At 48.0% G+C, this 25,253-nt stretch overlaps 1 protein-coding gene across 1 annotated transcript in view; it reads left to right on the top strand.

The window, feature by feature from the left end:
* LOC119444751 (uncharacterized) overlaps window positions 1-25,253 on the top strand; it is a 91,737-nt gene that overhangs the window by 50,397 nt on the left and 16,087 nt on the right. The window contains 3 exon segments of the mRNA XM_049662686.1: window positions 1,479-1,623; window positions 4,987-5,094; window positions 11,993-12,201. Coding sequence (XP_049518643.1) covers window positions 1,479-1,623; window positions 4,987-5,094; window positions 11,993-12,201 — 462 coding nt within the window.

Below are 25,253 nucleotides of genomic sequence, written 5' to 3'. Positions count from 1 at the left end.
CGTAAAATGAATATTTTCGAATATTTTTCAAGTATTTCAGAAAATCAACTGCACCCAAATAAACATAACAGTTGAGCAAAAGTATGGTAAATTTTCACCCCCGTGGACATAGTATGAAAATAAAATGTGATAACATGTGGTAGTGCAGCTGGCTACGTCACTTCCGTAGCCACACTTCACAGGCTACACATCAAAATTCGCACTCTCTCAATAGTCATGTGCATGTAGAAACTGCTTGCTTCTAATGCTCCATTTGTGCTTTTAAAGCAATGTCATTATGAAATATGTAATGACAGAAAACTTGCTAATTTAAGAATACTAGGGATGTGAATATTTATATTAATTGTGATAATGACTGTTCATATTCAAAAACTATTCAATATATCATTTGCTTCTGGCACTATTCGATTCGGTCTCAAAAATCACTATTCGCATACCCCTATTTGTTTGTCAACTCAGTTACCGAATGTTATTGTTTCCATGAATATAATGCAAGTTGTTTCTTTTTTGTTTGTTTGTGAAATTACCAGCCCAAGAAAGTACCTTTTGCCATCATATTGTAAGTGCTCCAAGTGTAATGCAACATCTTATTTCCTTTTCATCTTATAATGGCCAGCTCAACGACTGAGCTGTGCAGGAAAGCCGCCTCTAAAATCAAGGGGTGGAGCATGTGCCTACGAGAAAGTTGGACAGTAGTGCAGAGTCCACTGTAGTAGCGCATTCCCGTTGAGCCACACCAGCGAAATGTAGCTGGCCCTGTATGTGTGCATATGGTGGCCTCTTATTGTAGCGTGTTGCAGTCATAAACTGCGATATTGTAGCAATGTCTTCTGCTCGATTCTGTGCCGCTCCCTTGTCAACCTTTCACCTGTCTCTGATCAAATTGATAATGCAGGTGGAGTGTTGCTCTGACCATGACGAAGCGCGTAAAGGAATAGCAGCGGAAAAGGCATCGCTACAATATTGCTACCTATTCTTAGGTTTGACAATAGCGTCATGGGCATTAGATTACGCTAAGTAATAATTATAATGCAAGGTTCATTAGTAACACTTTGGCTTAATGAGCAAGTAAGATACTGCGCAAAATGCCTGAAGGGCAAAGGAGAGAGAGAACAGAGAGGAGAGCTTGTTCAGCATGAACTAGTCAGCAACAAAGTACTTCTGCATAAGTTACAGTAATGGGTGTGGTCTTCTTATCGAAAAAGCAAAAAAAAAAAAAAACATGGACAATATGGTAACACTGTGATTAGCACTGGTGAGAGCTTCCTTTCCCATTTAAAGGCATACATGTATATGGACGCTAAACATGGCCTTTTGCAATGGTAGTAGCTGTAGCCAAGTGGTCATCAGTCCTACTTGTTTGGACTTGTACCTGCAGATTTAAATTGCAGAAGTGTTATGGCTGTGCATGATAACAATTTATGAACATTTAGCCAGGTTGTTGGGAGGGCGTGCTGATATGCCTGTTGTGTGTGCAGCAGCAGCAGTGGCCATGTGACCCACCATCTACCAGCAGCTGTTGCCAGACCCGAAGCGACTGGGGCTCTGCCCAAACGCACTGAACGGACCGCTGGGGTCCTGCACAGCCGGGCTGGTATTGGCTTCCAGGGACGCTGCCGCAAAGTGAGCGCACATGCCTGCCTTTCATTGAAAATGTATTTTTTTAGTGTTAGTGTGGGTAGACTGGCAAGAAAAGAGGAAAGTAAACCTGCCATAAAATGCTTTTTTTTTTCCCTATAGTAAGCCTTACAGTTGTCCTCGCGTGAGGTCGAGGAGCAGAAGGAGGTCATGTGGTGATGAAATTAGATTTGCAATCATAGGACAGTCAGCCGACACAAGATGTGTAATTGGAGATTGCTGGGAGAGAGCTCCGTCCTGTACCGGGTGCGCAAGGTACTTGAATACGTAACATCTGCTTCAAGAATAGCAACAATGTTTCAGTCAAGAATCAAAGTATTTGTTCCAAATTTCTTTCTTCTTTTGCTGCCATTTTAAGGCTGTTGAAAGAACCATCTTTGACCTCAAGTATTGACTGAATGCGGCTTTCATAATGGCTGCATACTTGGAACACATAGTGCGGGTTAATTTTGGACAGTGTTTCCACAATAGCAGCTTCTAATGAGTTTTAACGTTGCGTGGCTGTTAGTCTCCCTCTCAGTGATGCCCTGCATACAAACAGCGTAGCAGGTTTGTGTTGGGAACTAGGGACGCCTCATTGACGGGTAACATGGCTGCAGATATTCACAGCCAGCCATGCAGGCCCTAGCGAATCGATTACTTAGGAGTGATGCGTAATGACACCATGCACAAAAAGCTTGGCTGTTGACTTTGCCTCTTGAAGCGCTGGCAGTGGCCTTTCAGGATCATGCCCGGCATCTGCTGGAGGAACTCAACTGCCTGAATGGCGTCTGACAACTGGCACCGCTTATTAAAGCGAAGCTTTCTTTGCCTATTCCTTCAATTTTCTAACTGCTGCTGCTGCTGCTGTCTGGCACGCCGTGTCGGGGGGGGAGGTGGGTTGAGAACTTGTGAATGTACAGCCGCCCAAATCTGACTAGCGTGCGCGAGCGGCGACTTTCTGTGAGCCAGCACCTTAAATTAGGAACAAACTTACAAATGACTAAGCTATCTGACTATGCTCACAAAGCTCGTGAAGATAGCATAGTGATTTGTAAGTTTGTTCCTAATTTAGGTGCTGGCGCACAGAAAGTCGCCGCTCGCGCACGCTAGTTAAAGATTTGGGCGGATGTACATGGCAGGGGCGGGGAGAGGGGTCTATAAGATGTCCTACAAAGAGCTTCTCGGCTTTGCCATAATGTCTTGAGGTCCCCGGCCGTTGCGACAATGCCATCTGGAACGTCCAGGCCTTCGACACATTGCCTTCTGGATGGCTGTAATTATGCGTGAGCCCTCTGCAAAGGCATTGCAGAGGCTGCCACGCTTATGTACCTTTGTAGTCTAGAAAAAAGATAGAATGGTAGAGAGGAAACAGAGAACGGAGGCAGAGAAGGGGTTAGGGTGCCTCAGGGTCTCCTCACCTGCTGGTGGGTGAAGAGGACATCGAGGCACCCTAGAAGGGGTAAAGCCGACGGCGTCACGAAACAGGTGAATAATAATGCTGCCACTCTTCGCTTGTGGCAGCTTGTATACATGGGAGGACAGCGAGAAAGGAGAAAGGCTCTGTCAGAAAGCATGGCAAGTTTAGGTCATTATAATAAAGGAAATGCTACTACTAGACATATCTAAAGTTCGGACAAACTTGATAAATTAAATTGAAGGTGCAATACTGCACGTTACTGCTATTTCTGTAAATAAACACTTGTACAGTTTGTCTATGTGGACAAATGACAGGGTGTGCAGACGTAAAGCGCAGATTAAGACACTGCAGTGGCAAAACGCATTACACAAGTGGCCACTCCGCGAGTCAACACTTCTGTGCCTGCCGGGGTTGCTTGGTTATGGTGTTTTTGCTCTAGGTCGCGGTTCGATCCCGACAAGTGGCAGCGTATTTTGACCGGGGCGAAACTGCGACTTCGAGCAATATAAAAACGCTTGTCTCGATTCGAAGCCATGTCCTCAGATACCTTGTGCACCCGGTATATTACGAGAAATAGGTTGATGGCAATGACGACATTTGTACAGTTGAATTCTGCTGCAACAAAATTCATGGAAGACAAAAAAAAAATTGTATTGGAACTTCTTGTTGGCAAGTGTGGCTCAAAAATTTAAGGAAAACATGGGAACATGTTTTCTTAAAGCAAGCAAGGAAAATGCTGGCATAGGGGGTAGTTGTGCCATCTGTTTCCAGCTAGACACCAGTGCTGCAGAGACATTAATTTTTGTAGCATATGTTATGCAGTTCAATATCATTGAACATGATTTTCAAGACGGTGAAATATTTCATGTGTGCAATGAGTGTTTCCTGAGCATCATTACAGTAGTAGTGACAAGCCATTGATATAATTAAAGTACGGTATAATACATGTGCAACAAAGCTTGCATGTATGTGTGGTACATATAGAGAACAACAAGGTGCTGTTTTCAGAGTTGGAAAGAAATACTACTCTATTCGAAATGTACTACTATAGCACTAAATAATTTTGTTAAAGCCTACACCTTAATTAAGGCACAGGTTAGATGAAGTTGCATATCATGTAAGTATTGTGTTTGACAGCCGTCACATACTGTTTTGAGTAAAACTTACTGACTTGTAGCGTCAATTGCCTGGTGCAACTTACTAGCTTGTAGCTTGTAGTTTCTGGTGCAAGCAATAATAGGACATTGAAACTTCAAACTGAAGTACAATGTTTGTTGCTGCAGCTATATAGAGCAACCCTACTGTACAAAGTCTGCGTATCTGTAATAAACAGTAATCATAATAAGTAATCAAATAACCTTTAGTTTTTTTTTTTTCAGTGAATTTTAGTATTTTCTGCCTTCCACTATAATAGTTTTTGAGTTCTAAGGTTGGCAGCTCTGGCTGTTATTGGAGTAATGTATGGTAGCCAGTGGGTTCTTTGATTTTCTGAACTATTTCATTGGGGCTACCTGTTCTATCCCCACATACACTCTTATCACCATTCTTCCCTCTACAAATATCATGCATTGCCTTAGTCCTTGTGACTTTGCTGTGTCGACGTTTCAGTGTGCATCTGCCAGGTTTGGTGTTTGAATCTCGTCGTAGCTTGTGAACGGTGTAATGCATAGCAAAAACATTGTATAAGATTAGTGACCTGTGTGGTGCATAAGCATAAACATTGCTTGAGGTTACATGTTGCATAAGATGAAAATGCACGCCATTGCATGCAGTGCAGTTATTTATTATAGCATTTAATTAACCACTCAGTCACTAAAGCTTTGTTTCACATAGATTTAAACGTGTGTTTGATCTGCATAATGATCTTTTTTCTTCCTTTTTTTTATTGCTTTAAAGTCAATGTAGCAGCCCTGAGCTTTGAAACTAAAGTTGTGTGCACCATGCTGCAGGTTCTCTTGCTGGCCACTCTTGGCCCAATGGGTCCATCATCATCCCGTTGTGCCTCACTGCCCGAAGAAGGCACTGCCTGCACTGCTGAGCCTGGACGCTACTATAAGGTTGGCACTGTTGAGGGTTTTCACTTGTACAATTGACTGTGCCCATGAGAATCTAACTTGGGAGGCATAATGTATGGAGGGGTGCGTAAAAGTAATAGAAATAGTAAATCAGTTTGGCAAAATCTCGCAAGATGGATAAAGATTCACGAAAGGGAAAATTTGTCTGGACAAACTCATATCTGAAAAACCTGTGTGGGTATCCTTTATAGCTTCATTCTATGATTGTGTGGATGACAATTTTTTTCTTTCAAAAAGTAATGGCTCTTAAGGCTTATTTTTGAAGTATTTCGAGCTTGTTTATGTGGCTCAGAACTCTCCATCACTGGTGCTGGGGGCAGTGGTGTGGGCCCTGCCATTTGTTTAGAAGCCGTGATATGCATATAGATGCTCATCAGTTGCCCTTCAAAAGCTGAGTGCATGATGGTGGGATGTTGTGTTTACCACTAATGTATGGTGCATGTTAGCACTTCGTATTTCGCAAGCTCTGTTATGTGTTATTCTCTGGTTGTGAGGGGTGTGGTGGAGCAGATTTTTTTTTTTCTGTAGTACACCGATTGATCCATCTTGTCAGATGACAAGATCGACTTCGTGGTAAGGCATTTTAAATCGTTGTCAGTCAGCCAAAAAAAGCTTGGGTGAGTGTGCCGATTTTCCAGCAGGCAAGTGGAAATTCACACTTTTGTCCCTGGCACATTTGTCCATTGAACAATGGCACCAACTGGTGACAATATGATGCCAGATTCACTTAGTGGTGTTTTGCCAGGCTAGTTGGCGTCTTGACACCTCAGTGGACACTACAAAAAAAAAAATGAAATAAGGAGGGTGGACAACAGAGGTTCTTGCACATTGTGCCAGTGTTGTCCGAACTTGTTCACCAGAACGTCCTGTCTTTCTGCTCTGCAATGTCGAATTTGCAAACACGGCAACTTTGGCAACAAGCAAGCGAAATTGTCGATAAATGCCTGGGAAACTATTCTATTTTTTATTTATTACAAATACCTACAGCGCCAGAGTTGGGCATTATCATAGGGGAGTTAATTACAAGCATAAAGGTCAAATATTGAACTTCAGAAAAACAGCATCATATCATTTATGGTACAGTGTAGACCGCTTATAACGTAAGTCGCCGGAGTCGCGAATATCTGCACTATATGCAGTACCGCACTATAACCAAAACAACGATTTTCAAGCCCTGTACGTATGCAAAATATGTAGACCAAGCATGTAGACACACTTTGTACTATCGCGCGCACATCGCGATTACGTTTTCTCATAATGAGCTGGCGAAAACATAATCGCGATGTAGTCAGTGCACTTCAAGCTCGACAGCTTTGCACCGAGTCAAAACGAAACAACTGTTTGCCGCAACCGCTGCGGAAAAAGCCGTGACTGCTATCGACGCGATTATGAACGGTGACTTTGCGGTGCTGAAGGCACGCGCCCGACGCACGCACCGAGTCGTCCAGTCGCTGCAACTGGCCGTTGTAACCGCGGTCGCTATATATATCTATGCGATCATCGATGGCGACTACGCAGTTTTTTAGGCACGCGGCCGACGTGTGTACTGAGTAAAAACGAAACTACTGTTCGCCGCAACCGCTGTGGAGAAAACCGCGGCCGCTATCGACGCGATCGTGGATGATGACTATGCAGTTACAAAAGCCCGCGGCCAACCCGGTGTTATGCTCGGCGGTAAACGCAATACAGGCTTTAAAGACACACATGGGCTCGAAGCGTTCCGGCGTTGCTGTCATTGACGTACGATTTCAACTGATGGCTGTGGCGATGCGGACTCCGCCGCTTTGTTTCGGTTGGACGAAACTATGCCGACGTCTCGGACCCTCAACCAAGCACCTCGCGCGCCGACATCTCGCACCCGCGACTAAACACCTCGTGCATGGATGAAATGCAGTCGAGATTTGGCAGTACAATTCAGGCTCACTTGGAGCCGCATTACATATCGCTAGAAGCTTCTGGTGGGCGTGCCGAGGCAGTGCAAGCATTACTCAGTCCTGTTTCGGCGACCAAGAGAAAACTGAAACTCTCAGGTGAGAGTGACAGATTCGCCGATGTAGAGCTGGCAGTTGAGTTTTTGGTTGTGCAGGTCACAGCATTGAATGCTTTGTACAAGAATGCTTTGTGCCATGAGTGCTCTCAGCCAGGACTGACTGTTCATTTGGGAACAAGGCATGGGTTGGCTGCACGAATGTTATGACCTGCAATGCCTGCGGCATTGTTGCTAGTGAATGGTCATCGTCGCGAGTAGAAGGTGGTAAGGCTTTTGACGTAAATATGCGCCCATTGCAAACAATCAAAACCACGTGGAGGGGCAACTTCTCTGAATGACTTTTGGTCAGCAATGAATGTTTCACACAGAGGCTTGCACCATAAAACATTCCAAAAACATCTGAAATCAAAATTCAGGTCTGCTGGTGAGGTGGCCGCAGCAAGTTTCTTTTCTGATGCTGTGGCAGCTGTGCGGAAAGTTCACAGTGAAATGGAGCCGGCGTTAACAAAAAATGTGACCGTAGTCTACAACAGCACATGGATGACACGGGGTCATACATCTCATATTGGTGTGGGCACAACAATTGAATTTTACACTGGGCTGGTGCTTGACTGCATTGTGCTCTCCAATAGATGCCATGGATGCACACTTGGGCTGAAAGAAGACGAAGGCTATAGTGAATGGAGAGAGACTCGTGTGTCAAAAGAACACTGATGTAAACTCAAGCCAAATGGAGGTTGAGGCAGCGTTGATCTTGTTCAGAAGGTCACTGGAAAGGAATGACCTTCGCTGCACAACCATTGTTTGTGATGGTGATAGCCGTACTTTCCAGGCCCTTTGTGAAGACAAGGCGTACAGCTTCATTACATTCAACTAAGAGGACTGTATCAATCATGTCAAAAAGAGGATGGGTACAGGCCTGAGAACACTTGCCTCAAAAAGCAGAAGAGATAAACCAATTGGAGGGAAGGGTGGCCTGACCCAAGACCTAATCAAGAAGCTTACCAATTATTGTATGACCATACGTAACAATACAGTCAAACCTCGTTAATACATACCCACTTAATGTGTAATTGCGGTTTAAACATAGTCACGAAGATTCCCCCACCAGCTCCCATTGAACCCCATGTATTGGCTGACCGCCGTAGTCTCTCATTGCCCACCAAACGGTTAGTGCGTACTATTTTTGTTTCTTATCTACATGTACAGGCACAAAATCGTCAAAATCTCATGTGCGCAGACGTTCGATTCTAGAGTTGCGACGCCCGGCCGCCAGCCGCCAGCGATAGTGAACTTAAAACGTGGCCACCATGACGTATATCCTGCTCATGCAGCTGTTGCCGATTGCTGCACACAGAAGCATGGCCTTCGAGATTAGCTCCAGGTAACGCGAAGAAGCCGCCGGTAGAAGGTGCGAATTCGCTGTCGCCGTCTAATCCAATTCAAGTAGTAACCGCGCAGAAGCACATTTATTCGAAGCACATTTCTGCCGTCACTGTGGACGTCGCTTGAGGTTTCGTATAAAGTACAAACACGGCAACATCGTCGCCGTGCACAGTACGCTGTATGTGCGAGCGAAAGTTTGCGAGGGTCAGCTGCCTATCTCTCTCTCGCGAGGGAGAAAGGCGGGGCGGAAGTGTGCCGGCGGGGGAGGCGAGAAAGGGAGGGGTATACTTCGGCGTGGCCGCCGTATCTTGAAAGCGATCTGCTTCGTGGAAAAACTGGGCCTCATCTTCAAAGCGATCTGCAGACAAAGTGCAACTAGTGCTGGTAGCTTCATATGCACTGTGCTTTCGACGTCTAGTTCGCGTTGAAGCGAGAGACTGCACGCTCACTGCTGCAGCCGCGCCTCCTCACTCAGCGTTCTGACAGCGAATTTCTGCGGTCATCGAGCGAGATGTGTTCATGTTTACCAGTGCGCGCGTTACACCGTGCTTGTTTAGTTAGTAAGCGGGGCCTCATGGACAAACTGCTCACGGCCTCGTCGAGTTCGAAGATGCCATTGTCGCGGCAAGGCCACAATGGCGGCAAGTGAAGATTACTGATTTTTTGCTGCCTACCCGCAAATAAAGCCTGTCTGAGTGCGTGGTTTGAGAGCGTGGTGGCGTAGTTTCCGGCCGGTAACTAGCCGCTATACTGGCATTGATGGTTAATTCGTACATCGTTTAGTACGTACCTAAACAGATGAAGAGCCTTATCACGAGCTCTGCCCTCCAGGACCCCTGAGCTGGTGCAGACACCGGGCTGCAGAAGCTGAAGGCAAAGCTCCGCTGCAACACAAGTACAAATTGACAACACATGTTGCAGTTGCATTGCTGCCAGTGTATCAACGCCTCTCAGATCCTCAACTACTCAGCCGTTGCCAAGGCAAGAACACTCAGAATGCAGCCGAGAGTCTCCACTCTGTCATTTGGTCAATTCTGCCAAAAGAGAAAAATGCTTCATTCATCGCAGTGGAGACAGCTGTCAGTGAGGCAGTCTGCAAGTACAACGCCGGAACTCTTCATGCATTCATAGAGTTTTGTGCCTCACTTGGCTTGAAGCCAGGAAAGCATTCTCTTCAAAGAGCCGCAGAAAAGGATGCCCTATGGGAAAAAAAGGCATCGAAAGAACATCAGACAAAAGGCTGCATGCCCAAGAAGCCCCGCATTGCTAAGGATATCAAAGACTACAATCCTGGTGCATTTTAGAAGAGTGGAGGCAAGGCCAAGCTTTAGAAGCCTTTTTCTCATTACCATTTTTTTTTTGCCTTTCTGCTCAGTTTCGGAGATATCTTTGTTACCGTTTAGCCTATGTTGACTGTTTTTTCTCGCGTTCCTTGGGCTACAGTGCACGTCGTGACAGTCTGCTTTTTTTATCTTGACTTTTTATAAATTTGTGATGTGAGTATTCGTTCACCCCAAAAGTGTGCTCAATGTGAAAGTAACATAAAAATGACTCCGAAAATTTCTTGTTGCAAAAAAATAAAAAAGCAAGACTGTCACTACCTTCAGCACGCATTTAGCTATGCAGTGAATACTCAACGAGCCTTCCATCAGGTTTCTTAAGCTCCCCAGGCCCTCCTGAAAGTTCCAGAATTTTCAAGGGAGAAAAATGCTGCCCAATAAAATGTTTTCAAGGTATCACTCTGAAACTTTTATGGAAGCTTCAGGGAGACATTCTAAACATTTGTGCCAATTTTCATCAAAATCCATGAAGAAATAAGGAAGTTTATTTTCAAAGCCAGTCCCCCATAATCTACTTTCCTTGGAAGCAGCGCAGGTTCCTGCCGCGGGCTTATTCAGGCGTTCTGTACCCGTTTTTTGGGCAAGACTGAGCGTCACTGCCGATATTCTTAATTGTTCGATTATGATGGTTTTGCATTTAATCGGGGTTCCACTGTATATCTTTGTTTGCCCTCTTAGTTTGAGCCAATGTAAATGAGGTAGGGAGGGACCTCCAGCAATGCAGAAAAGTAAGAATATGGCACAGTCGCTGTGGAGATGCATGATGTGACTGTAGCTGAGATATCATAAGAAGCCAACAAACAATGACACCAAGGACAACATAGGGGAAATTACTTGTACAGTGCAGACCACTTATAACGTAACCGCTTTTAGCGCGGGACCGGTTATAGTGTGGGTTTTTTTGACCACCGATATATCTCCCATAAAACTCAATGTATAGGCGGACCGTTTATTGCGTAGGCGCGCGAAGCAGAATACGGTTATAGCGCGGTTCTTTTAAGCGTGCGACCATAAAATCGGTGCACAGCCGCACGGTTGCCGGGCGCGCAAACGCTGAGGAGTGGGAGCGTGGGCGTGCGCGTGGAGACCAGTGGCGAAAAGCGAAAGAAAAAGTCGCAGTTTCACCCGAAAGGCGAAGCAAATTTACTAGTAGATCATACGGAGTAAGGATAGTAGTTTCATCGCCTGCATAAATTGGCCACATCCGCTTACTAACTGAATTAACAAGCGTGGTGTCAGCGCACACAAGTAAACATGAATAGATCGCACTCGACGACCACAGACAAGCACTTTAAGAACGCAAGCGTGAGCAAACGCGGCAGGAGCAGCGACCGAAGGTTCGTGCGGTCTATCGCTTCAACGGAAACTGAGCGGCGAAAGCCAGCGAATACAAAGGTCATATGATCCGTGTTGAGATCGCTTTCAAGATACGGTGCGCGACCTCAGCCGCGCAAAGTACGCAGTGGCTTGCAAAGAAAGCCGCGCCTCCTCCCTCCCGCGCTGCCTTCGCGCTTTCCTCCTTTCGTGTGGGAGATTGAGTCGCCAGTAACCTTTGCGCCCGGTCGCAAGATACGCATCGAGTGCCGCAGCTAAACGTCGCCTCCCTTCCCTCCCTCCCAAACCCCATGGCCTTCCGCATGACGAGAGTCGTCGCGTTTGCTATCCGCCGTACGTTCGCTCTTCGTGAAAGCACGCGTCCCTAGCGAGCTTTCACTCGCACATACAGCATGCGGCATACAGCATACAGCATTTTTTTTTTCGCTTGGAGTGGGAGCGTGGGCGCGCACGTGGAGACCAGCGATGAAAAGCAAAACAAAAAGGAGAAGGGCGGGAGACTTTAGAGGAAGGAGGGCGCGTGTCTTCATCACTATAGCAGCGTCTAGAGTGAACTAGATAGCAGCGTCCAAGCAGGGTCGCGGAGTGGGGGGTCCATTAGACAGTGCCATTAGAATGGTCCATTAGACAGTGCCAGGATTTGCCCGAGAGTCTGCATGTGCACATGCTGCACAGTTAAATGTACAGACGACACCGTGTGTGCACAAATAACAATGCTTGATTGGGCTGTTGTGCTGTTATTATCATTATTATTTTTTTTTTTTTGCTGATGCACCTTTTGCAAGCTCCTCAACTCTCCACACATGCGCATGCCTGTATTCTGCCAAAGACATTGAAAGAGAGGCTTGGTGATGAGGGATGTGTGCTGCTGGTTGCAGGTGCTGCCCCAGTGGGTCATCAGGAGCAGGGCTGCCTGCCCTGCTTGCCTCCTGACTGTGAACGGCAGCCTGGTCAAGACCTGGCTGCTGTGGCATCAATGCTGGAGCCACTCGAGCTGGACTGGGCTGACTGTGACAGGCCCCGGACCGCTCCAGCACGGTTCGTTTCTCTCAATTGTGATTTCTTTCTGCTATGCCAAGTTTGATCTTTCAACATAGGCGGTAGAAGCAGTCACATGTAGGGTTCTGCATCCTGACATGATGCAGCATAACCGAATTGCAGTGTGCAGGACACATTGGCTTGTTCGCATTCCACACGCTGGCCTTCGGGGATGCCTAGAGTTTAAACAATTGGAACTTGACTGGTACAAGAGCTCTGATGGCAGAGTGTTTTGTGGATTTTGTTCTGTGAAGATGCTGTTTTGGTTGACAGTGCTTGAAATGAAGTTTTATCGCTGGTTTGATTGAGAAACTGTAAAAATGTCACAGTTTCGCCTAAGGGCGAAGCAATGAGCGATAACAACACAGCAATGTCATACGAAGTAAGGTGAGCGGCTTTGGTAGCAATGAATTGTAGTAAACATGAGCTGATTAAGTAAGCAGGTGTGCTGCAGCGTAAGTAGACCGACATGAAGAGAGACTCGATGACCATGAGAAGGCGCGTGAAACGGTGGTGTTGATGAGAAGCGCTGCCCGTGGGCAGCGCGTACGAAGGGACACACCTGTAACGCTACACTGCCGATCTGGGCAGCATTGCATGTGTAGCGTGCTTTGGAAAATGTGGCCCGACTATTACTAACTGTGGTGTGAGCGCGCACAACAAACATGAATAGATCACACTGAATGACTGCAGACAACGACTGTCAAAACGCTGGCAGCAAGCGCATATATACGAAGGTACATGCGGTATATCGCTTCAACGGAAACTCATAGGCGAATGCACGGTGCAGAAAGGTCAGAGCCATGTGGAGATAAAAGACGGTGCGGACGACGACGAGCGTGGTTGTTGGCAGCGTAGAAGTGCCCCCCCCCCCCCGCGCTCCCTCCGGCGCTGGCTTCCCGCTTCCTTGCTTGCGCGTGGGAGAGATAAGACTGTGCGAGCGACCAGCGGTTGTTGGCAGAGAAGTGCCCCCCCCCCTGCTCCCTCCGGCGCTGGCTGTCCGCTTCCTTGCTTGCGCGTGGGAGATAGCGTGGGAGATAGCGCGCGTCCCCGCACGCTTCCGCTCGGGCGTACGGCGCGCGGCGAAGATTTATCTATAGGGAACCTCACGGCGACCGCTACGGCAGAAATCCGTAGAATGTCCATATAATTGCTATCGCAATAAAACACAAACTTAATATGAGGGTCAATTTCAGGCCCGCAGAGTGGGAAAAGAAGTTTTATCTGCTTATACAGTCAAACCCTTTTATAACGAACTCGATGGTTCTGCGAAAAGTGATCGTTATATCAGTAGATCGTTATATATGGGCTCGCCCTTAAAATGCTCAAAATTACCATCACTGAAGCTGGCGTCAGCAGTTACCGTTTGGCAGCACTTTGGTCCGAAAACCAGATTTTCAGTGTCATTCTTGTTCCCGCTGCATTCCCGCACATAGATGCAAACTCGTTATTAGAAATGTCCATCTAAAGAACGAAATGCGGCGTTATGTAGCTCTTTCAAAATGGCGCCTGGTTCCGATCCCTGTCATTTCGAAACTACAAATGCAGCTACCATTTTTTTATTCGAGAACTTGTGATATATTTTACTGCCAGTGGGACATGACTGTATTCTGCACATGATAGAACAGCATTCTAATAGGCTGGAAGTGTAAACTTTGGCATGCCGCCATTGTGGAAAGGCATTGTGACTGCGCGTCAGCCACACGAGAGACATACAATTACATTGTCTATGTCGCTTCGTGAGAAGAAAATGCAATGTTTCGAAAGGTAAAACATCACCGTGACCATTATCAGCAATCGGCAAATGTTGCTTTGCGCAAAAAAGAATGTGATGTTCGAAAGGCAAAACGTCACCGCGTATCGTTATCAGCAATCTGCAACTCGTAAAACGAAGCGCTGCCGAACCGTGATCTCCTGATAACGGCGTAGTAATCGCCGATCCTTTGGAACATAGCGTGGCAACAGCGCGTGGTGCAACGTTCCTGTCGGCTCGGGCCGCGTCAACAGGAATGCTTGAGCGGCCATTGTTCCCATGGTGGAAAGACATCTGATGGCCGTTCTAAATTGTTGAAACAGGCGCACGAACAATTGCACAAAACGAGAGCGACGCAGTCTTAGCATCCGATATCGCTCCGGTGCGTGCCCGTGCCATGCTGTTTATGCTGTATGTACCACGCCTGTGCCCTGGAAGTACCCTTGAAAACGCACGACCTTCATCCATGCCTTCTTCGCTGCTTCTGAAATCTGTGCCAGGCGGCCGCTCACCTCATCTCAAAGACTGTATCATCGTCCGGTTGGACTAGAGTGGGGCATGCGCTGCCGTGCGCCCAGTTTTGTCGTGCTTTCATGCTTTGGCACTTCGTGTGCCCTCTTTTTAACCGTGCTGGGTTCGAAGCGTTAGTTGTATCAGTACGGCGATTTAAAAAACGTTCGTTATATCTGGAAGCAGTTTCCATGGGGGGGGGTCAGAAAATCGTTATATTTGGGATCATTATGAGTGGGTTCAACAATATAGTATCATGAACTTAACGCACAATATTCAAGTACCATGATAATTCTATTGTTATAATCGATAATTGTTATAACCGGGTCGCATGAAAAAAATCAATGTAGGCGGATGACAGAGCTGTTGGGAGAAAACTACAGTGTAGACCGCTTATAACGTAAGTCGCCGGAGCCGTGAATATCTGCACTATAAGCAGTACCGGACTATAACCAAACGATTTTCAAGCCCTGCACGTATGCAAAACGTGTAGACCAAGCAGCCCCGCGCATCCGAGAATCGAAGCGTGCGACTGGGAGTTTTGCATCCGTTTAAATTTATGAACGTTGAAAGGTTAATGTCCAAGTACCCACGATCTTCGCATGAAGCAGACAAAGTAATAATTAAAAAAAATATGTCTGTTTCACCCGAAAGGCGAAGCATCAATTGGCGATAGCAAATTAGTAGAGAGCTATAAGGAGTAGAGATAGTAGTTTTTATCGGCTGCATACACTTGACACATTCGCTTGCTAACAGAATTAACAAGCGTGGTGTCAACGCGCACAAGCAAACACTGAATAGACTCGATGACCGCAGACAGCCACTGTCAAACGCGGCATGGGGAAACGCGGTGCCGCAGCTAGCGAGGTTCGTGCGGTCTATCGCTTCAACGGAAACTGAGCGGTATAAGCACAGCGCTTACAAAGGTCAGTGCCGTGTGGAGATCGCTTTCGAGATACGGCGCGTGCGACAACACCGACAGCCGGCACAGCACGAACGCATTTGTTGGCAGAGTAGAAGAAGCCGCCCCCCACCCCTCCCCCTTCCGTGCTGCCCTCCCACTTTGCTCCTTTCGCGTGGGAATTGCGTCGCCAGTTCCCCTTGCCCGGTTGCAAGATACGCATTTGGTGCCGCAGCACAAGTGTCGCCCCCTCCCCCCCCCCCCCTCCCTCCCTCTCATACCCCCACGGCCTTTGCGCGATGGAAGTTGCGTTTGCTCTCCGCTGTGCGTTTGCTCTCCGTGAAGGCGCGTGTCCCCCGCGCGCTTTCATTCGCACATACGGCGTGCGGCGACGATTTTTTCGCCCTTGGACTCATGCTCCACGTCTCATGCTCTTTTTTCCGCATCGCCCTCGTTGATCTCCTCTCCCATCGGTGGGTGCACCTCGTTGAGAAGCGTGCTCACTACCACCCTTGTCGGCGAGATTTTCCCGCGGAAGCCGCATTATAACCGGTATTTCGTCGCACGTGGCTGCACTGTAAGTGGTATGCGGATACATGGAGTGCTATGGGAAAATTAACGGGAGTCTGAAAAGACCGTACTAATCCGGTCCTGCACTATAAGTGGTTACGTTATAAGTGGTCTATACTGTATAAGGTCTAGGAGGCCAGTGCCACTGCCCCACCACCTCCTCCATCTGGCTGCTGATTGTGTGACTCGTTTAGCTGTTTAAAGGGACACTAAAGGTAAATACAGTAGAACCCCGCTGTTACGTTCCCGGGTGCTGCGTTTTTCCCGGCTGTTACGTCGTTTTCGGCCGGTCCGGCACAGCTCCCATAGAACCCAATGCATTGGTAAACCCCGCTGTTACGTCGCAACTGTGGGACCGTTCCCGCATCATACGTTGCGAACTGCCACACCCGCGCCGGCCCGAGCGGCATTTTGACTTTTCATGTCGCTTGCTTGGTTGCTTGACGATGGCATTGGCCGCTCAAAGTGCTGGGGGCGAATTTATTACGTATTTTCGGTTTCCGCCAGCAAATATGGCCTTTGATATCCGCTTTTGCTATCTAAAGATGTCTATGACGCGTTGCGGCCCTAAAATTGGTTTTGGCTCATAGATGTTCCGTATAAAGTCCAAAGGCGATAACGCCGTCGCCGCGCGCCGTATGCTTTCTTTCGCGCGCGAGACGCAGTCGTCGGCTCCCCTCGCACGCTTTCACTCGCACATACAGCATACGTCGCCGCGCGCCGTATGCTGTATGTGCGAGTGAAAGCGTGCGAGGGAAGCCGCGCGGCCGTATGCTGAATGTGCGAGTGAAAGCGTGCGAGGGGAGCCGATGACCGCGTCTCGCCCGCGAAAGAAAAGCAGAGAGGAAGCGCGCCTCCTTCCGTTGCGCTCGAGGCACCAGCGAGGGGCGAGGGGGGGGGGGGCGTAGCGGGCAGCGTTGTGCTCTGGCATCATACTGCTCGGCGGCGCGCGCGCGGTCCGCGGGCCCTATCTTGAAAGCGATCTGCGTGGGGGTAGATTCTACGCAGTGTAGGTGCGTCGGCGGCTCGTGGCTTTGTGCGTGCTGCGTGTTCTCGGCGCTCAGTTAGGGTTGAAGCGATAGACAACAGCACGAAGGTCACTTCGCTCGCTTCTGCAGCGGCGCTTAACTGCGGGTGTCCGCGCTCATCGAGTGTGATGTGTTCATGTTTGCCTGTGGGCGCTGACACTAGTTTGTTAATTAGTTAATAACCGAATGTTACAAGTTTATACAGACGATAAAACTACTATTCTTACTTTGTATAGCTCACCGCAATCAATACTTCGGCTGTCGGGCGAAACTACTTTTTGTCGCACGTAAGAATTAAAATAATATTGTGTGCAGTTCAACACTACTCCCATTTCTCAATTTTTCCTTTTCCTGGCTCTTTGCGTTTCCCGGCTCTTACGTTTGTTTTTTACGGTCCCGTGAAAAACGTAACAGCGGGGTTCTACTGTACTAAGTTGACGTGGACTGTTTAAATACCATTCCAGAAACCTCCATCTGGCTGCTGATTGTGTTAACTCGTTTAGCTGTTTAAAGGGACACTAAAGGTAAATACTAAGTCGACGTGGACTGTTTAAATACCATTCCAGAAACCTTGCAACGCTTATTTCGTGCAAAGAAATGTCTTAGTTTACGAGAAAATTGCATTTGAAGGGACCGAATACCCTTATGAAATTCAAATCTCCCGCCACGATAACTGGGGTGTGGTCACGTTCCATACACCATCAGCGCCCTTTGCTGCCGTTGGTGAGTAAAACAGCGCCCGACAGACGGCGGTATGATGCGCCGCTGCAGCTGCTTTTGGTCAAGCGGCGTGGACTGTTCGGGCATCCCGCGACATCATGGAAGTGGAATTCTCTGCTACTTGCAGTTTATGCGAGTTTATCAAGCCAGCAAAACCAGCGTAGCACTACAGGATAACGGAACTACTGAAACGCGAAAGCGCGGGCGCGCAGAGTCGAGCGAAATGAAACCTTTCGAGGTGCCCGCGTTAGTGTCCACAGAGTTATGTCAATGAGTTCCTTTTTAACAGCAAAGCTGTTTAAGCCCGTAATTTGTGGTTCGTATCAAGAAACTATCATCAGCAATGAAGAAAATAAAAGAAAAACTATTTTGCTGAAGCAGGATTCGAACCCACGTACCCACAGTCCTAAGGCGAGCTTGTAACCACTAGGCTATACAGCCATGCTTGCAGAACATGCATTTATGTGAACCATATGATTTGTTCAAGTGTCGCCGTCTTCGTGCACAGCTGGCACGTTCGCACGCGCTCGTGCGAGGTGAAGATGAGGTTTTGCATGCTATGCTCGAAGAGAGATAAAGAAAATGAGAGAGAGAGACATTCACGGAACAGGTCTGCTGGAACGTGTTGTGGCATTGCAGCGCGGTGGAACGCGGTGTCGGCAGTGGAACGCGGTGTCGGTGTTGCAAGCTGCGCTATGCAACGCGCAGTGATGGCCGTAAGTTCGAGAGAGAGAGAGAGAGAGACACGCATTCATGGAGCGGGTCTGCTGGCTGGAATGCTTTGTCGGCATTGCAACGCGATGGAACACGGTGTCGGCATTTCGGCCAGCTTCGCTGTGTATTGAGCTTTGCATGGCCTAGTGCAAGCTTTTGCCTTTTTTTTCTAAAAATGAAATAGAACTGGCCAAGTAGCATTTTCTTTCGTCTTCTAATACAATGCAATGATGTTTTTATAACTAGTGGTTGAGTACTAGTGACAGATCTTTAATGAGGAGTGCCTTCGTCATCGGGCAAATACTTGAGTGTCCTAGGGGAGTCTCTAATCTTGTCCTGCATTTACCTCAATTTCTCGATTACTAAGGCTCTGTTCGTGATAATATTGACGCCTTAGAGATACTCAAGCACTAATCCATCACTTTAGCTTGCCTTTAGTGTCCCTTTAAAGGGGTTGAGACATCAAATTTGTGGCTTGCGCGTTCTTTGTTTCAACGTTTCTTATTGCTACAGGAAGCATGATGCACTCTCGTAGATTCATATATTCTCGGTAAATAATTTAATATCACATTATTTATGTGAATGATTTTCGGTTTCGGTTTCTGGGCGCCAGTTGGACAGTGACGTCACTGCCCAGGAAGATTGGTCGCATGGGCTCACAAAGTGTGACGCACGTACTGCTGCATCGTCTGCTCTCGCACACGTGTTCTGTACAGCACAGGCAAACAAAACCACGCCGACAGTTGTCATGGCTAGCTGCAGCGCTCCGATTTTGTCTCTACGTCTGCGTCCGATGCGTTCATGCACTCTAGACTCGAGGCTCTCTAGCTTGCCCAGTGCTGTGGGTCACCACTCATTGTCCATTACACCAATGTAATGTGGTATGATGTCACTGAAACTTTCGTTATGCTTCCAACACAGTGATGTCGGTGTCAGTCGCGCTAGCGATTGGTCTCAATTACGAGAACGAGCATTTAGGCACACTTTGGAAGAAATTACAGTCGCCGACTGATAAATCGGACACCGATAATTCAGACATGCTTGGTAATTCGGACAGCTTCGCGGCACGCCAATGGCCCCGTAGACTTAATGTGTAAAGATGACCGATATTTCGGACAGCCGCCAGCTTTACATTCGGTTATCCGGACTCCATCCGTGAGTGTAGCGTACGCGGATTCTGCCGCCATTATCTCCTCTGGCAACCTCGATAAGACATGAAGTATAGCCTCAGAGATATGAGGCATCAAGTATGGCCTCAGAGATTACACATAAAACGTTAATCTGAGGCCTTGTCTTGGTCACAGCACTACGCCTCAGATTAAATTACGAATGCTGATCTTAAAGGCTTTGCCTGAATTGTGAGGTCGCATCAGCATTGCGATCATCACATCCTATTCCGGTATCCCAGCGCATGGCCCGCTCGCTCTTGCCATTCTGTTTGTTTAGTTGGCGTTCCAGACAGCGCTCTGTTGGCTCCAAGAAGTCTTGCTCGTGAAGTTATCGACAGGCCCCGTCAAATGGCACTAACGGTCTCCTGGCAGTCAGACTCCGAATGAGTGTTGAGTTGCAGTCCGAATGACCCCCGACTCCGCAACTGAAGAGCCTGAAATGCCGCTGCTACGAGCTCAAATGCGGACATCATTGATGCCTGCTAGGCTGCGGTGTGCCGATTCCTGCCGCCGTTACATTTGAAGACATTGCAGACGTCGACAGCGCGATGTTATGTGCCGACCTCAACGATGATGAAATAATTGAGCAAGTTCTCCCACCATCAAACAGCGACTCTAACTCGGATGATGATGTGCCGTGTGGATTGGACTCGAGCCTTTGCAGTCCTTGCATCAGCGTACAGCGACAACAGAAAACCGGCAGAAATATAGGCGTACTTGGTTGCACGTAAGCGGAAGTGTGTGCAGCAGCGAATCTACCACTTCTTCCTTGCACAGGGCCATTAAAACATAATAAAATTATCTTTTTTGGGCGCATTCATTTTTCGGACATACTATAGTTCAGACTTATTTACGTTCCCGTGAAGTCCAAATTATCGGTCGTCCACTGAAAAATATTTTAAGCTTTGCAGTGTTCAACACTTGATGTCGAGTGCCCTTGCATACCGAGGAAGCCTACAACAGGCTTTTATAGCCTCACAATTTGGTGTCTCAACCCCTTTAACCTGCTTCCCGTGTGCTCCAATTGCGTGCAACAAGCCGTGGCTGTCGGCTTTCAAGAATGGCACTCCAAAGAGAGGTCATGGGTGGCAAGTGACATGAGCGCAGCTGAGGCATCGCCTTGTTAGCCCCGAAAGGGGCCTTTTAAAAATGCGAGAAGGTGGCCGCGGTAGCCTCTCAGCTTGAGAAATCCAGAAGAAATGCTGGGGCGAGGTTGCCACAAGCATCTGCCACGTACTTCTACTGGCTTGCACAAGAAAACTCCGTGTCTGTCATCCTTGCTTGCTCTACGCGAAGCTTGCCGACATCCTTCTCCAAGGCATCCAGGTGCTCCACGTAGTTCAGCGGAAGGTCCCTGGAAAAAAACGAAGTCCTGGAGAGACTGATCATCTGCGGGCCTCGTGGCAGCCTCATGTGTGGCTGTATGGCCTAGTGGTTACGACGCTCGCTTCTAGACCAGGCGTAGGTGGGTTCGAATCCCGCCTTGGCTAGAAACTTTTTTTTCTGGTATCACGCTTTTCTTTTTTTTCTCTCTGTTTGGTGGCGCAGTAGGTGAACCCAGTGCCGCGGTGGAAACCGTGGTGCCGGGCGCGACGTGAAGTGGCGGTCGTTGGGGTGTTGCGGAGCGCAGTGTGGCAACACCTCAAATAAATAAATACTGCTCCAGTCAGGTAGACTGTTCCCTCCCTGATAGTGAGATTATGTCTGGATCATCAAAACAATGATGTGTTTATTTAGGAATACCATCGATCCGTAACAGCCACAGTTGTGCCTAGTCACCACCAGCCCAGCGTGTTCTCGTTCCAGCGGACGGCGGTGGCTAGAAACATGTATGCGCGAGCGGCGCATGGCGGCGCCAGCGGTCGAGCACTGGGCTTGGGCGCAAATAGAAACACCGGCAGGTGCACCTACATATTAAGAAGCCAGTTCGGCTCATTAAAGGCTTATCCAGTGCCCACTGGTCTGAGGCGCACATCGCAATGATGGAATGCTCTAAATGAACGTGCAAACAAAAGTGCGACAAAAGATGCTACAGTATGCACACGTCCACAGCTGGATGTGTGCTGAAAAATCACTCGAAATAGCTCGCTTGTGGTGATAGAAGGAATACGCGAGTGACTGCTGGAGGTGGTCGATGTGCAACATCAAAATCCTTTATTATGTCAGTAATGAAGTAAGAATTACAAGAGGTGTATATACGGACATTCTCTCATGCATATAGCATGTTGTACGCAAGGTGCAGTGCGAAGTGTGGCTTGATCGCTCGACGTTCACTGCAAGATGCTAAGAGCAGTGCCAGTTACATAGGTGTAAGCTGCCAAGTCGTCCTCGATTTCAGGGATGCCACCTTTCTCGATATCTTGGAAACTGCACTTCCTGCTGCATGCAAGCAGCGCTTTGTCGCCACCAGCCCGGATGGTTCCTTCAATCACTTCAAACGTCACACTGTCTGGTAGTTTGGCAACCAAAATCACCGCTTGCTCGGTGGTTCTGCCTTTGTGCATCTCGACAACGGGAAAAATGGATGATGGCTGGTGTGTACGCGGTATGCAGGCCTCTGCAAATGTATCACGATGGCAGGGGGGGGTGTTTGTGGTTTTAGTTTTCCTCTTCCGTTCATCGCAGCACCTGAAACGATGGGGATTGGTGCACACTGCTTGCGTTCAAAACCGAAACTGGTGCACACTGCTTGCGTTTCAAAACCGAAACCGTGACTAGGGCATGAATGAACGTTAAGTCTTGAGACCCAAATATAAAATATGTGGGCAGCTGTGTGGGCACAGGTCAGCAGACACACAAGAAGGCACCCAGAGACACAAAGAGACGTCTTATACATGAAACGGCACATGGGACTAATACGGGAACACATGGACTATAGAAATAAGCGTGACTTTCCTGCTCGAGCACTCGCAATTCCAATTAGGAGTTCAGGCCTCGTGGCGATAGCTCGGCAGACTTAGCTCTGACGGCGGTGAGTACGAGGCGACTTAGCTCTGACGGCGGTGAGTACGAGGCGACGGTTGAAGTTCAGGGTGGCACCAGGACGTAGCCCGGTTCGGAGCGTCGGCTCTGGGATGTAGCCCGAGCTCAAGCATCGCTCCTGCGCTTTTCGGCCCCACACGCTGAGCACAAGCATCGAAACGCCGCTCATTTTAAATATCGGCCTGCACACCGATCACAGGTCGTCCTCCTACCACAAATATGCATGTCATAATTGGGAAAAGCAAAATTAATGTTTTTTTTTGCAGTAATTGATAGCAGTGTTCATAATAACACCATTGCCACATAAACGGAGTATGTTGACATATTTTGTTGAAAATATCGGGCTAAGGTCACCCCTTGTCTAATACAGCCATTTTAGCAAAATGAGAGCTGTCATCTGGCAACCTATTGCGGGCGTGTTGGCGAACACATAGCCAAAGCCGTATCCTATATGCAAATGTGATTGCTGGCATTTGTTTTTTCTTGTCGGCATGCCTTCTTGTGCCGCTTTTCGATCGACTTCATGTGCAATTGTTTTTTGTCTAGTGAGCTATGAGTAGCGGTATGCGGACACAGTTTTCAGTGGCGGTCAGGATAAAACATTGTAGATTTCGCGATGTGAACAGCAGATGGCTTCTCAGCACCAGTTTTGTGTTTCTGAAAAAAAGCATGCGATATTGACGGGCACAAAAAAGGAAAACTGTCGGCATGCAACACACGTAAACATTCTTTCGTGGGTTGTGCAGTGCTTTCAGGGTTGAGGATGCACTTGTGGACTTTATACAGGAGCTTTGTCCACATTCACATTTGCTACCGGTGACAGTGCGTTGGGCAAATTCACCATGAAAAAATAGCCTTTTCGAGGTGTTTTTTTTTTTTTCATTTCAACGTAAGGGGTCGACCTATATTCGGGTTTATACAGTATGCATACGTACATACATACATACGTATGTATGTATTGCTTTGCAGTTAACATTCAATCGTCGTCGTTTCACTGGGACTGTCTCCCGAAAGCTCCTTGTCGAGATATCTTCCACAGTGCCGTCTTTAGTGCCGTCCAGTGCGTTCGAGATGCCGCATTCTTAGAAGATCCACTGGCGAGCTCCTCAGGAATGCTGGCCCGCATCCGCGATACCACTATAAAGCACCGCTGGAGAGGCTCATTGAGCCATCGGTAGCCGTTACTTCCGGGTCTTGCGACTTCATCCACTTTGGTAGCAGCATTGATCTGGCTTTAAAAGGCTTTGTAATGCAAACAGCGGATCGTAACTGGGTTGTCATCCCTCCAGGAATGACGAGTTCGGTGCGAGATTCGCGCAGTAGTTTCTTCACGGAATCGGCCAGGTGTACGGTGTAAGAAATACACATGAGGTGTTGGCACTTGCCGCACACCGCGGCGAAGAGCGCGGACAGATCGTGTTCGCTGTAGCCACGCCCCATCGGCCCCTGAGCCGCAGCGCCCCCTACGCAGCTGCGGCTCGGGGGCCAATGGGGTGTGGCTACAGCGAACACGATCTGGTCGCGCCGTTGGGTGGAGTGTCAAGACCTGAAGTATATTTCTTACACCGTGGCCAAGTGACAGTGAAAAGCGTCCAACGCAAGTGGTGACCCCCGCAGTGCTCCAGGCCGCCGACACCAGACAAACTTGATCCAATCATGCACCAGTGTTTCATCCATCTGCCCTTTGTCCTGGCATCGCACAACCACATTTTTCGGAAACTTCTAATTTTTCGGCAGCATCTTTCACTGAACACTATGTAGGGTGGAAGCTTGTGACCATCCGCCATACAAGATAACATTACGGGGACCCGTACCCTCTCATTGCCAGTCGACCTTACGCAAACTTGTTTGGAACCTTTCCTGCACTGTGAACGACGATGGCATGTCAAGGTTCACTGGCGTCTAATCAATGTTGCCGATCTGGCCCAGCTGAAAGTCAACATTCTTCCGCAGCATTATCACATGCCACTAAAAAGCCACATGCTGTTCTTCATAGCTTTTTAGGGAGTTCCTGTGATATTGACGTCCGCCGACATAAAGTCCGTCGCGCATATAACGTTACACCCAGTTTTCATTGGCCTTTAAGTAATGCCTTTCTCCCGGGCAATTTCTCTTGCCTTCGCTTGTAGCAGCTCAATGTTCAAAGCCAGGAGCAGCTCGTTGGCCTTGCACGAAGGCAGTCAGCTCCTGTTTAATCTTGGGAAAGACTCCATTCTTCGGCCCCCGAAAACTTCAGGTCGCTGCACAAAAAAAGTTGCCTCCCTTTGCTTCCTCCAGTCACGAACGCTGCCCTCTGTGACGCCAAAGTGCCGCCCTGTGGCACAATTCCCGATGGTCTCGGCAGCTAAAATAAATTTCTCTTGAAAGGCAGCTGGGTACTGCTTTCGCGGTCCCACATCGTGCGAGATAGACCTTAGGTGAACGTGCCGATTCTTGGCGTGGTCAAAATGGCGCTGGTTGAAAGAAGCAGCAGCCTACCGACGCCACCGCAAAATGACGCATCCTCTGCTACAAGTCTTGATGATAGCACTGAGCAACAACGAAACCGGAACTGCAAATTTGGGCTGAAAACTTTGGGACCAGCATATAATACGAGGCAGAAATTTCGCGTGGTAGAATATTGAAAAAAAGAAAAACCTTTATTATATGCGGGTTCTTACGGTACTGCACCATGCAGTGAAAATGCACTTTAGAACAAGTATGGC

This window comes from Dermacentor silvarum, chromosome 1 (genome assembly GCF_013339745.2).
Source record: "Dermacentor silvarum isolate Dsil-2018 chromosome 1, BIME_Dsil_1.4, whole genome shotgun sequence".
In the NCBI taxonomy this organism is placed as follows: domain Eukaryota; kingdom Metazoa; phylum Arthropoda; class Arachnida; order Ixodida; family Ixodidae; genus Dermacentor; species Dermacentor silvarum.
The sequence above is the reverse complement of the archived record's forward strand: the minus strand, read 5'-3'. Positions and strand labels throughout refer to the sequence as shown.